Source organism: Phasianus colchicus, chromosome 7 (genome assembly GCF_987193195.1).
Source record: "Phasianus colchicus chromosome 7, bPhaCol1.hap1.1, whole genome shotgun sequence".
NCBI lineage: Eukaryota > Metazoa > Chordata > Aves > Galliformes > Phasianidae > Phasianus > Phasianus colchicus.
Window position 1 is genome coordinate 32,175,723 of NC_143442.1, and position 12,596 is coordinate 32,188,318.

The window sequence follows — 12,596 nt, forward strand, 5'->3', positions numbered from 1 at the left end:
GGTTAGAACTTCAAGGTTAAAAACACTTCCTCTCTGTTGAAGTGATATTATCATAGGATAAAATTTTACATTCTTGTCTATGTTCTCTTTACCTTTATGCAACAAAGAGAATAAAAAACTATAAAGTGTCTTAGCAGGAAACTAAACCTCTTGTGAACATATCCTTATCTGTAGCTTTGCTGACAGCAACTCAAGGACTGCTTACGTGCTGATAAGGATGCTGACAAACTATCAACAAATAAACAGTCAGGATTCTTGTAGAGAATGTAAGAGTATTCAGTGGAAATCTTTTTGCCTGTCTTTATTATATGCGTAGGTCACTCCAAAAGTAATAACTCCTACTTATTTCAGTGGAAGCTATAACAGATACGAGGAGCACAAAAGTGCTATTTGATAGAGCAAATTCTCAGCTCCTTTAAAGATGAAAGCAGACTTTCCCACTTGTGGAAGAATGGGGGATTTTTATTGGATCCCTAAGTGGCAGGATAGTTGCTTGAACTGAAGACATATGTTCTCAGTGAAAAAAATCTGTCACACGTATAGAGGGGAGAGAGAATAGTGGAAGAAATTCATACAAGATAATGACTTATTCACTTTTTGCCTATCCGGTGCCATTTCTGCTCTTATTATTTTACCTGATGTGCAAAAAAAAAAAAAAAAAAAAAAATTCCTCCTGAAATGTGGCAGTTTGCAAATTTGGTTGAAAAGATCACAGGGAAACAAATAATGCTTTTGGTAACAATTACTCTCTTATGATTCCTTTCTTTATTTTACTGCATTTTGCAGGCAATAAATGTGAAGCCAGTATGTTCTCTTCTGATTGGAACATCTTCACGGAATGCAAGGTTGGGCTGAAATTCTCACCTTCTTATGCTTTCTTCTCCCTGTTGCAGGCAATTGGTGTCCGCCTCAATGAGCTGTGCCACGCTGAGAGTGAGAGCCCTGCCAATCTGCTGGGCCTAATTTATGATGAGGAGACCAAGAGGCGCCTGAGAAAAGAGGATGAGGAGGAAGACTTTTTAGATGACAGTAAGGAGACTCCCTTTACTACAAGAACCCCCGCTTGTAAGAACCTCTGCTTTAGGAGCACTTAATTTTTTTTCTCTTTTCATCTTCTTGCCACTCAGTTGTATTTCCCAGTCCCTCACCTCCGCCTTAGCTTCCTTCCCTGTTCTTTCTGTGCCTTGATGTACAACATGACAGATGGATAGCAGTACTGAGAAACTTTGAAGAAAAAGGAGGGGGCAAAACAGATAGTGAGTTGCAATTCCTGTGTACTGGCAACGGCAATTATATGCGGAATAATTTATTTATTGAGTCTTGCTGTCATCTCAGCGCCAAAAATGGTTCAGATTCCCATTCTTTCCAGTTATTTCTGCCAAAATATTTTGTAAGACTAGCTGCTTTTCTGTTTCTTAATCTTGAAGAATGATCTCCTTACCTGATGTGTCTTGGCACAGCTCTGCCAAAGGCTTTTAAATCTTGACTTCACTATATATTTGCCTGATTCTCAAGCAGAAGCATGGCAAAGTGGTATAAAAAGCATCATTAAAAACCTGTGTAACAACAACTAAAATACACACGTTGTGTGTGTGTGTGTGTGTGTGTGTACGTAAGGGTGGGAGGGTGGTGATAAATCACTGATTCTGGAAGTCTAGATAGATATGCAAATTATAACAGCTTGTGAATCAAAAGAAGTTTAGTCAAAATAGATACTGTCATAGGTGTAGGTGAAGGTGATAACAAACATTATGTCCTCTCCAGACACCATTTGTATATATGTCTGTGCTGTAATGTACCACTTCTTGTTTACTTGTAGTGTTGTTTACCATTGGATGTAGTGTGCTAGCACTGTTTATGTATCTTCTGGCTTCTTATGCTGTGATCCTAGATTTGTTCTTATTACTACATGAAGGTCGGCTTTGGGATTAAGAGGAGGATCTGGAAATAGCATTTGTGGGAAGTGATATCAAGATGAGTATTAACAATGAGCTTAGACCTTCACATGTGCCACTATGTGGTGTGCCAGCACTAGAAGCAAAATGACTGTGGGTGGCTGTTCTGGATGTTTTATTGGCTCCTCAGGAGGTATATCCAAAGCAGGAGAGTGCACATAAATTTCTTCCTCTCCTGTACCGTGAATGCCTTTTAAAAGGTGAGGAACATTCCTGTAATGAAGTGATGGAACAGGCTTTCTTGTCCCAGTTCAGCGACTGATACTAGGTACTCACCAGGGTGACATGGAACTGCTTTAACAAGGCAACACAAGGTGAGCAAACAGAGAACACTCTGTGGTCTAGAAAGCCACATAAAAGCTCAAGTACTTGCCTGAAAGCCATGTTATAGATAGAAGATATACAGTCAGCTTTCATGTTGAAGACAGATTTTTCCAGAAGCTGCCTTGCACACAAAGGAATTAGATTGAGGAGCATAAAATATGCTGATGGATTTTCCATTATTCCATTCAGCTCATCTCTATTTAACAGTTCAGATTATTTTAGTCCTTGTGGAGTCCATCTTCACTACACATAGCATGTACAGAGGAATTAACAAGATTCATAGAATTAATCTGTTTTTATCTGATGCTGGCAATGCCTTCTTGTTTGGTTTGGACTGTTTCTTTTCAAAACATTGTTAGATTATACATCAGAGAAAGCAAGCAAAAACAAATTTCTCTAAAATTCCTGGAAATGGTAATATGAGGTAGCACTAAAAGATGGTTGCAGTTAATTGTTATCACAACTAATTTTTTAAATATATTTTTTTTTACTGTTCATAATCCTAACTAGCATTTTTAAAATTTATCAAGCATTGAAGAATGTTTCATACTTTTTAAGCTTAGATTGCTTACAAAGTGTAGGAGTTTTGAAGCTGATATTCTAGACTCGGTTAAAGCAAAACTTCAAGTATTTGGGTCATCCCTTTTCCCTTTTTTTGTTATAGGTTAAGCATTTGAATGTATAACTGGAATATGCAGTTTGATTATTTTTTTCTTTAGTTATCTTTGAGTGGCATTTGGCTTCTGTACACACAATTAAGGAAGCTTGATTTCAGAGGAGACTGCATTTTTCAGTTATCAGGATAGTACTTAGTAACAGATGCAGTACTTCTTTGCTGGCTAATCATAATTCCATATATATATTGAGAAACTTTCCTATGTTTACAGTATTGCAGAAGATTTGTCTGAATGCAAAATTGTAAAGAGACAGGATACCTACTACTTCACTTGTATCAACATTAAATGAGAAGGTGTATGTAAAATACTAAAAGATCATGTTAATTTAGTAGATAGCTCTCTATACACTGCAGTATGTTGGAAAATACTGTACTGTGTTGGTACTATGCCACGTGCCAGTAAATACATGGATTGACATATTTGTACTATTACAATTCTTTTAGTGTAGGAAGAGTAGCATAGATGAACTCTGGATTTTCCCTTTTTAGTGCAGCTTTTATTGTGCACCATACATAAAAATGTCCATCACGTTTTGGTTCAACATTTTGTATCATCTCCTTGCTCACCATAGAAATATTTTTTCCTAGGCACTGTGAATCCTACCAAATGCTGTTGTCCTTTTGCGCTGAAAATGGCAGCCTGCCAACTTCTCCTGGAGATTACCACTTTCCTTCGAGAGACCTTTCCATACATGCCTAGGCCACGTCCTGAGCCTCTTGTGGTAAGTGGGCAATAGAGAACAGGAGATGTGCTGGCAAAGTCATTGTGCTCTCTGCCTTTCTGAGGAGAGATAGGCCGGGATAACTCAAGGGAATGTTTGATGCAGAGGGAAAGGAGTCATTGTCTGTTAGGAAGATGGGCATGGCACATCAAATGAGCTGATTAAAAAGATAAGACTAGAGAAGCAGAATATGTGTTTGAAGTCCAAGAAAGTTTCAAAGTAGAGAAAGCAGCAGATGGATTGAGAAACTGTTCGGAGGACCTGAGAGTGCAACAAATGACAGTTCAAGTGCAGCATAGCTGATTAGGAGTGTCAGCTGACACTCAACAGGGCAGTTAGGAGGAAGGGGAGAAGATGGTTTGCAGAGCATTTGCAGAAGCTTAAAGCTTTCACTTCTTTGTCATGGTTGCATTTTTCCTGTTCTCTTATCAATAGAATTGAAGGAACTAAGGAAAGAAAGGAAAGAAGCAAAGGATGAACTAAATTTTCATAAGACTAAGAGAGACACAGGCAAATATTAGCATGAGTAATAAGCTAAGCATCTGATAAGGTGACAGCTAATTTTCTCAATGGCAGAACCATATAATTTCTAGCGGCTCATTCTTATGTGGATTTTCTTATGTCAATTAATGCATTTAACATCACCTTCAACCTGTTGTTTCATAAAATATACAGCTGTCTTCTGTCAAGTTATGTGGGAAGTGGCCAGCAAATTCAGAGGTGATGAACATAGAATGATAGCTAAGCAGTATGATCTTTTAAGCTTAATTTCCTCAGGAAATAAGACTTCATTTTTTGAAGAAAGAGTGAGAAGTCAGACTTCTAAGAGAGCACAAAGGATTTAGCCCTACTGTTCTTTTTGTTAACAAATGACTGGGACCAAATTTTGCAGATACAGTCGTTCTTGAAAGGGTGATAGCTCAGCATTGTTGTAGTTAGGATTTGATGCTGGTTTCAAAGGCTGTAGTTGAACTATGAAGAAGTGACTCAGCCCCCAGGTATGTAAGAATGGCAGTAACAAAAAGCAAAGAGAAATTCAGCATGAGTCTTCCTTAACACCTTGTTGATATTTTTACTCTGTAAGAAATGACTATATCCAAAAGTAGGGTCATACCAGGATTTAGGATTCATCTCAGCAAAGTAGCTGTCTTAAAACTAAGAATATGGTGGATAATGAGGATCAATAGAAATATGTACTTTTGTGTGATGCACTGAGAAAATGTCTTTCATTCTGTCATTTAATTTTGTGGGGGCAGCAGTTTCCAGTGTGTACACGTTGACAAACAGCAGTAAGGAGTAATGTGTTTAAACGCTTGAAGGGGGATAACTCTGACCGTACCCTAGGAATGTATCTGTACTGCTATTATGGCTTAGATTCAGATTTGTTCAGGATAAAAGCTCATGATCTCTTGCCTAAACTGTTTGTGTTGGATAACTTTTTGAGCTATCAACATGGAAATTTTTAATGCCAGATACGCTACAAACCATTACTTTAGCTATATATTATATCCCAGATTTTGTTGTTGAGCAAAGTCAAAATATTTCCCTATTCTAATCAACTGTTAGCTTTTCTGACAGTCATTATGTTCATTTTCCATGCAGATGCAAAGCTTACTGCAGATTGTTTGGGGCCTTCCACTGGCATGAAATAGACTAGTATCAGCTAACCCATTTCAACACGCTCAGTCTAGAATATGTTCAACAAAAGTCGTCTTTTTCCCCCTAAGCAGCTCTTAGAGTAACAGACTTTGTCACGTTCCAGGTAGTTCCCAGGAACTTCAGTAGGAGTTTGCATAGAAATTCCAGTAAGAGACCTCTTGAGCCTATGTAATTTTATCAAGAAATAAGTAGCCATCTGAACCATTCTTCCTGAAGTTTCTATGGTTGTAGTGGAAAAAGATGGTGATTCAAACTGGTTGCACATCTATGTGGTCTACATGCTGCCAACAGGATCTGGAGAGCTGTAGGCTACGTCTGGACCCTGAGATGGACCGGCACAGGTATGAAAGAAAAATCAGCTTTGCTGGTGTTCTGGATGAAAATGAAGATTCAAAGGATTCCCTGCACAGCAGCAGCCACACCCTCAAATCTGAGGCTGGCTTCGAGGAGAAAAAAGGTTTGTTGGCACAACAAGGCTTGTGTATTCTTCAGGCTTGTGAAGTGGCGCTTGATTTTATGTTTTCATTTGCATAGACTGTGTTAAAAAGCAGGAAGCCATGGAGTCATGTGGCTCTGAATCATTTCTGAGATGCTTTTTGCCTTCAGGTTTCAATATATCAAATGTGAGAAGCAAAGATCTTAAATTTTACAAAGCACTGCTATGACTGAAACCAATTGAGAGTATTGCAAGATTCCTAGAAAGGAGGATGTTTTACTTGAAATTGTATCTCAGTGCAATGCTGTTAGAAGCATCACTATTTGATACACTTCATAAATAAAGATCAAAGGTGGTTTTATTTGTTTCTTATTCTGATTACATTTTATTTTATTTTATTTTGTGAAAACCAGAGATAGGAGGGAATTTGGGGATTTTTCTGTGAAAATCTGTACTGGTTTGGAAGTCATGGCATCTCATGGAATTAGTGGGTGATCACTTGATCTCTTGAATTCTTTGCTACCACATGAAAAATACCCACATATGTGGCTTTTGATGGCTAGCAGATTAATGTTACCAACATACTGTATACTGTACAAGCAAACCTCAAGCTCACTGTGTTTGCTGAGAAAAGCAGATTGTTTCCATTTTTAAGCCATCTCATGCAAAACTCACGTACTATCTGGTGGTACAAGTGTTGCAATACAATATACAGTCATTATTTCTATTTGCAATTAGAAACTAAACTGCCAGGAGTCACCTGTAAATGATTTTCCCTCAAACACCTTTTCTGGAAGAACTATTTAATCCTGTCTTATAAAGGCCATATAAAGACGCAGATGTTTGAATGATAATTTTGATAATTGTTTCAAAAGGATTAATGTTTTATGATTATTTGAAAAGGATGAAATCTGTGGCTGGTTATCCTCTAAGATCTGTACTGTGTATTGATGATTCAGAGGTGCTTTTATTCGCTTCAGAGGGCTTTGGACAAAGGCTTTGTTACCTTCAGCTGTAACCCTGCCATAATTACTGTAGAAAGTATTAGAAACATTTCTAAGATTCATGTGGTGTACAGTTGCCTCCAGATTTGTGTGTCACATGGGACAGTTACTTCTGTGAACACAGCTAGGGACTTTTTTCTAAGAAAGATCAGGAGAGTTAAGTTCATGCTCAACCTGGTGTTTTGTACCCCTGATGTAGTGACAGCTCAGAGATGCACAGCGACCTATGATCTATCTCATAATCTAACTTAGTGGGATGAGATGTCTCTTAACTATTGAGATGAGGAAATGTTTTGGGTTTTTTGAAGATAGCTGTGTAATTCCATGAAGACACTTTTCAGCCTCTCAGGCAGCAGTCTCATGAATGAGAGAATGCCTACAAGCATGTGGTGCTGCTGGAAAATTCTGATGGCCATTCTACAACTATCCCATTTTCCTTAGAGACAGTGCTGACTGAGGTGTAACTCTGTGTATTACTGTGCTGCAGGCGTACTGTAGAATTGAATTATTTTTGAAAAGATAATTGACTTTGTTTAAAAGATTTTTTTCTGCAGTTTTAGATTTTGTTTTTTTCCCCATTTTCCCTTCTCTGTAATCTCTCCCGTAGTATTCCTTTACTAAAGCTACTTCTTAACTACATTTTAGAGATGAGAAAGGTGATAATAGTAAGAAGGCCGACCCCTAAATATATGCTAGCAAGAAATGAAGTGTCTGGAATCTAAATAAATGCAAGATAACGTTTTAGTTAAAAATTACAATAATTATGTTCTTTTTCCTGGCCATGGCATATTCTTCTGGGGATCTACCTGGGCCACAAAAGATGCAGAGGCATCTTTTGTAATCTTTGCTTTTCTAGATAAGAAAATGTTGTTGTGTGATTATAACTAAATTTTTCTTGCCTGCAGAGGCAGGACTTTATCTCTACCTATCTGATGAGTACTAATCTGCTTTCTTTCACTTACTCTGGAGTGTTAAAAACTTTGTTCTCATTGCTCACCCCAGGCGTGACTTATCAGCTAATCCAAAAGCTTCGGGTTTACTGTCTAGAATCTGCTCCAGGTAGGTCTGAAATATAGACACTAAAGCGAGGTAGATGCAGGCTCTCACTGTATCATACATTCTGCTTAGGCACTAACATGGTATTCTACAAAATTCAGTTATAAGAGCTAAAATAGTTTGGTGTTTGTGTGAACTGAGCAGCTCTATAGAGGTTGATCTGAGCAAAATTCAACCAGTAACGATTGCTAAGAAAGTCAGCGTGATCACTTGGAGGGAGATTTTCTGGTCACTCAACAGTGATTTGCCCAGCTGATCCATGACGACTGAACAATAGCTCTCAGAACCTATCCTGTCTTCAGCCAGGGTATTAGTCACTGGAAGTGGAGTGGGAGTTGGGTTCTGGAGGAATTAGGAGCATTCTCAGCAGGAACGGTATGTGTGTTTTATTTCTCGAAGCCAAAATGCAGTTCATCTGAAATATTTTCTTACCCATGGTATCAAAAAAAACCTGTGTCCTGTTCATTCTCAACAAGACTCCAAAAGAGTGATCAATTACACATGGCCCTGCCTGATTAGATCTGCAGTAAAATGACTGAGTGTTGCAACATTTGGACTGACATACTGCCATGTACTGCCTTTGAACTAAGAGGAGAACGAAAATGCAAACGGTTGGTGCTTTGAACATTGAACCATTTCATGTCTGTGCTCATCAAAAATGCAGAGTGTTAATGGATGTTGTTAATGCCTGAAAGCTGCTGATTTGTCTGAAGGAGAGGATCTACGTGCTCCTGTTTCCTCTAAAGCATTCTAATGATGAAGAGTAACATGCAGAGACACGGATTTATGCAAATCTTACTTCAAAGAAGTCGTGTGTGCTAACCTCATGAAGCAGACTACCCTTCTGCAATCACGTGTGCTGTATGAATAGTTGATTCTACTGCAGATTTCAGTGGGTTATACAGAACCCAGTCCCACAAGAAAATAGGTTTTTCCATGGTGCCTTGTTCATGCTTGGGATTCAGCCATCTATCCCTAGCAAGAAGTGATTCTGCACTAATGAAGACCCCAGGGGCTGGCAAAGAAAACTGCAATTTACATCCATTGGACAGATTCTGTTTCCTGGCAGGAATTGATTCAAAGTGGTGTGAATCGTAGTTTTTCCTTGTCCACTTTTTGGGTTTTTGTTAGAGCAGCTGACTCTACTTGCTGGTGGTTGAAGAAGGGCTAATTCCAAATACAGACAAGGCCTGAGGTGAGGTACCAGGTCTACAGGAAAAGAGGTGCAGAACACATTTCCTTAAACTTTTACTGCCTGATTGACAGAGCTGCATTGGCGGTGGCTTTGGAGGGAGCCTCTGGCCCTATATTTCTTGGTAGAAGAAAAGATGCTGCAATATAGGCTGGCAGCAAAAGGTTGGGAGGGAGGGGTGGGCCAGGATATATTTCTTTTCTAAAATGGGGAAAAATTAAGGGGAAAAAAGTCCTCTTTTATTCTTTCAATACAGTTCCCAGCAGGAAGATCAGGATAGGAGGCTCCCGCTTGCTCCAGATTAAAGGAACCCGCAGTTTCCGGGTGAAGAAGGGGGGTTCCCTTTCCAGCATTCGCCGGGCCGGCAGCCTAAAGAGCACCAAGTTATCACGGCAGGACTCAGAGTCTGAGAATGAGGAGCTGCAGCTGTCCCACAGCAGGGACACTGTCACTGATATAGGTAACTTAGATGAGTGGGTGGAAAGGGAGGGGATGAGTAGGCAGGTCCTAAACTCTTGATGTGATTGCAGCAGAGCTAGAAACAACGAGAGACCCCCACCCCAACAGGCTAGAAAAAACCTAGTCCTTTTCATGGACTGCCAGAAGTAGGGCCTGGGTAGAATATGGTTCAAATTCTGCCGCCGAAGGCCTGGCTGCAGGGTCAGCTCCATGTGCAGGCAGACTGTCCATTCACAGCTCCGTGTTACAGCATGAACTCTTGGAATGCTGGTGTGTGCCAGCTGAATGCATGCTGTCTTTAGGGGAGCACATACACATGTGTATATGCACATACACACCCCCCTAAATCATATGATATAAAGAATAAGGTCATATGCATATATGATATTTTATTGTCTATATTAACAGATAGGATATATATATATATACACGTACGGACATGTGCTTCATATTTATGTAGTACATGATGTCACAAGCATGCCATATGGCATGTAGTATATATATATATATACACCTATATGTAGAACAGAACATGTGCGTGCTACATACTATATTTCTACATATTGGCATATACATATATTTTTACAGTTTACAGTTGCCTTCCTTAGTTTTCAAAAAGATGAATCTCAGTATATGTATGTTATGGAAACCAAATATGCATCCTGTCAGAAGAAATCTCCATCGCAGTTGAACTTAAGGGGCTCTCTCTAATAGAGTTGTTAACCAAAAGCTAAGGTTTGGATCCATTTAAAGTGGAAACAGCATCCCAAGCTTAATAGTCATTTTTATGGTGATCAGAAGGTGTTTTATTAGGTAAACTTGGAGAGTATGGAGAGTAGCATTGCCTCTTCTGTAGTCTTTGGAAAGTCAGAGTTCACTTAAAGAGGAGAAAGAAAGCATTAACTAGAGTTCATCTCCAGTCATCCCTTAACAGAACTGTTAGTATTACAGGAAATCCACAGGTAATGAAATGGCTGCGGGAAACACAGGGACCAGTGCTGTTCCCACATAAATCTCTCCTTTGCCTGAATTCTCTAGAACTAGTATGCTAGAATCAGGATTTTTTTCCCCTTTCATCCCCGTAATGTTAGCAGTTTCCATGGGCATTTAGCAGTTACTTGGCCCACTGGTGCTTCCAGTTGGATGCCACTTCTGGTTGGATTTTTTTTTTTAATGTTTTTAATCACAGAGCCCAGTCAATGCAGATCACTAAACCAACCATTTATAGCATCTGAATGGTGCAAAGAAGTTCTTTCTGATGTTTTTTGATTTCCTCCTCCCTTTGCACTGAAGAAAATATGTGGGGAGGGAGCAGTTTGCTACTGACAAAGATGTCCTGTGAGACGTTGACGTCTGAATTGTAATTGTCAAACCAGCATGATACCAGCATTGGGGAGGGGTGTCCAAATGCAGTTTTTCAGTGTGGCATATTCAGTGTACTGTGGTCTGTTTCCACAAGGCTTGCCTGGCTTACAAGTGCTGTCCCTAGGCTTTAAGCATATAGGAAGCAATAAAAACAACCACCTTTGGATATTTTTCTTTTGAAGAAGGGAGCCCTTGGAGCGCGAGCGAACCTAGCATTGAGCCAGAGGTGCTGAGCAGCACAGGCACGGAGGAGAACTATCATCGGAACATGTCATGGCTGCACGTAAGTATGGATCGTTGACCATGTTTTCCAAGCTAGTACCTCAGTCCCTGGACTGCCTTAATTCTGTCTCTTCTCTGTTGCTGTAGTGGTTACATGTTAACTGGAAAATCCACTGTACTAAGCTGAGTATGTAGACATGGAAATGTGTACTAAAAGATGAATTAATAGAGGATAAAGTCATCTCCCTTCCTAGCAGCTTAGGATAAAACATGCCGCCTTTATTCAGTGTGGGAGGATGTGTGGACTGTTAAATATGAAGCATGAATGAAGGGAACTTGAGCTATTTTTCTCACTTGGTTTGATTATCCTGCTTAGGAGAAAGAACAATTTAAAAAAATCACCTGTTCAAGTTAATGCCACACATGTACCAGTATCACATAAGAACTTTCTCATTTTTGTTTGTTGGAAAAAAGGTGTGGATGGATGTTAACTAAAACTGCAGCAAAGCAAAAACCTGCTTTACTTGGCAGTTATGCAAACCACTCAAAAGGATCATTGGTTCCAGTTTCTTCTCTGCATACACCAACATTTCCTTTATGGCAGCCCTGTATATATGATGTCCTCACTGTGTGTCATTGTGCTGTAACTACAAGTTGCAGTGCACTCAGGGCTCAGTAGAGGCTATCCAGTGCTGATCAGATTTACCATTCACACATTCATGCAGCATTAGTGACTTGAGTTATCCCCGATTGACCCCAAAATAATGTAATACCAGAACAAGTAAGCAAAGGCAACAATCCCAAATATGCTGCTGAGACTTGTCTTAAATTAAGCTCCTGACTTTTGAAAAGCCTAAATATTTGAGAGTGGAGAGTGGTGTGGCTGCCTGAAAGAGCGGGCAGACTGCAGCTGCAGAGGTATTAAATGCATGGAAAGTGTGGGGTAGCCTCCTTCTAGTGTGGGTATTTCCACACCAGGTTGTACGATGAAGAGAAGGGTTCATAAAGGCCAGTTATAGTCTACAGTGTGAAAAGCTTGCAGATACCCCAGTGTTTTCCTTGGAATACTACAAACTGTCTGGTGTTGTCTGTGACTTGAAGACCTGTGTACAAAGTGCTGCTGGACTGAACTCTCTTCTTCCAGGAATGAATCCTCTGAGGTACAACCAGAGAACAGTCTCTGAATTGCAGACTTACCAAGGTTGCTTTTAATTGATTAGTTTAGAGTCTAATGGTTGTGTTGCTACAACAAAGCAGGGCTTGGTAGAGCAAAATACCCAGATATTTACTCTGTTTCTTAGATTGATTTTACAGCTCACTGCTGCCATATGCCATCATCACTAGAAATAGTAGCTGAGCCAGCTAACATAAAGCTAGGCTGGATTGGGCCTACCCAAGCACAGTAAGGCAAGTATGCCACAAAACATCTTGGCAGAGCTAATTACTACTTGAGAGTGTATTGAGACATTTCATTTCCCTTTCCTTGAAGGATACTAACTCCTGAACCTAGTGGGTTTGCAGCTTTG

General features: G+C 39.6%; 1 protein-coding gene across 6 annotated transcripts in view; it reads left to right on the top strand.

Annotated features, from left to right (window-relative positions):
* UNC80 (unc-80 subunit of NALCN channel complex) overlaps nucleotides 1-12,596 on the top strand; it is a 121,539-nt gene that overhangs the window by 52,215 nt on the left and 56,728 nt on the right. For 2 of the 6 annotated variants that reach the window (XM_090144417.1, XM_090144418.1), the window contains exons 24-28: nucleotides 894-1,029; nucleotides 3,544-3,677; nucleotides 5,628-5,793; nucleotides 9,281-9,484; nucleotides 11,031-11,131. In XM_090144417.1, the coding sequence (XP_090000543.1) occupies nucleotides 894-1,029; nucleotides 3,544-3,677; nucleotides 5,628-5,793; nucleotides 9,281-9,484; nucleotides 11,031-11,131 (741 nt within the window). Of the gene's footprint in view, nucleotides 1-893; nucleotides 1,066-3,543; nucleotides 3,678-5,627; nucleotides 5,794-9,280; nucleotides 9,485-11,030; nucleotides 11,132-12,596 lie in introns of all 6 variants that reach the window. The other 4 variants (XM_090144420.1, XM_090144421.1, XM_090144416.1 and 1 more) reach the window with 3 other exon arrangements.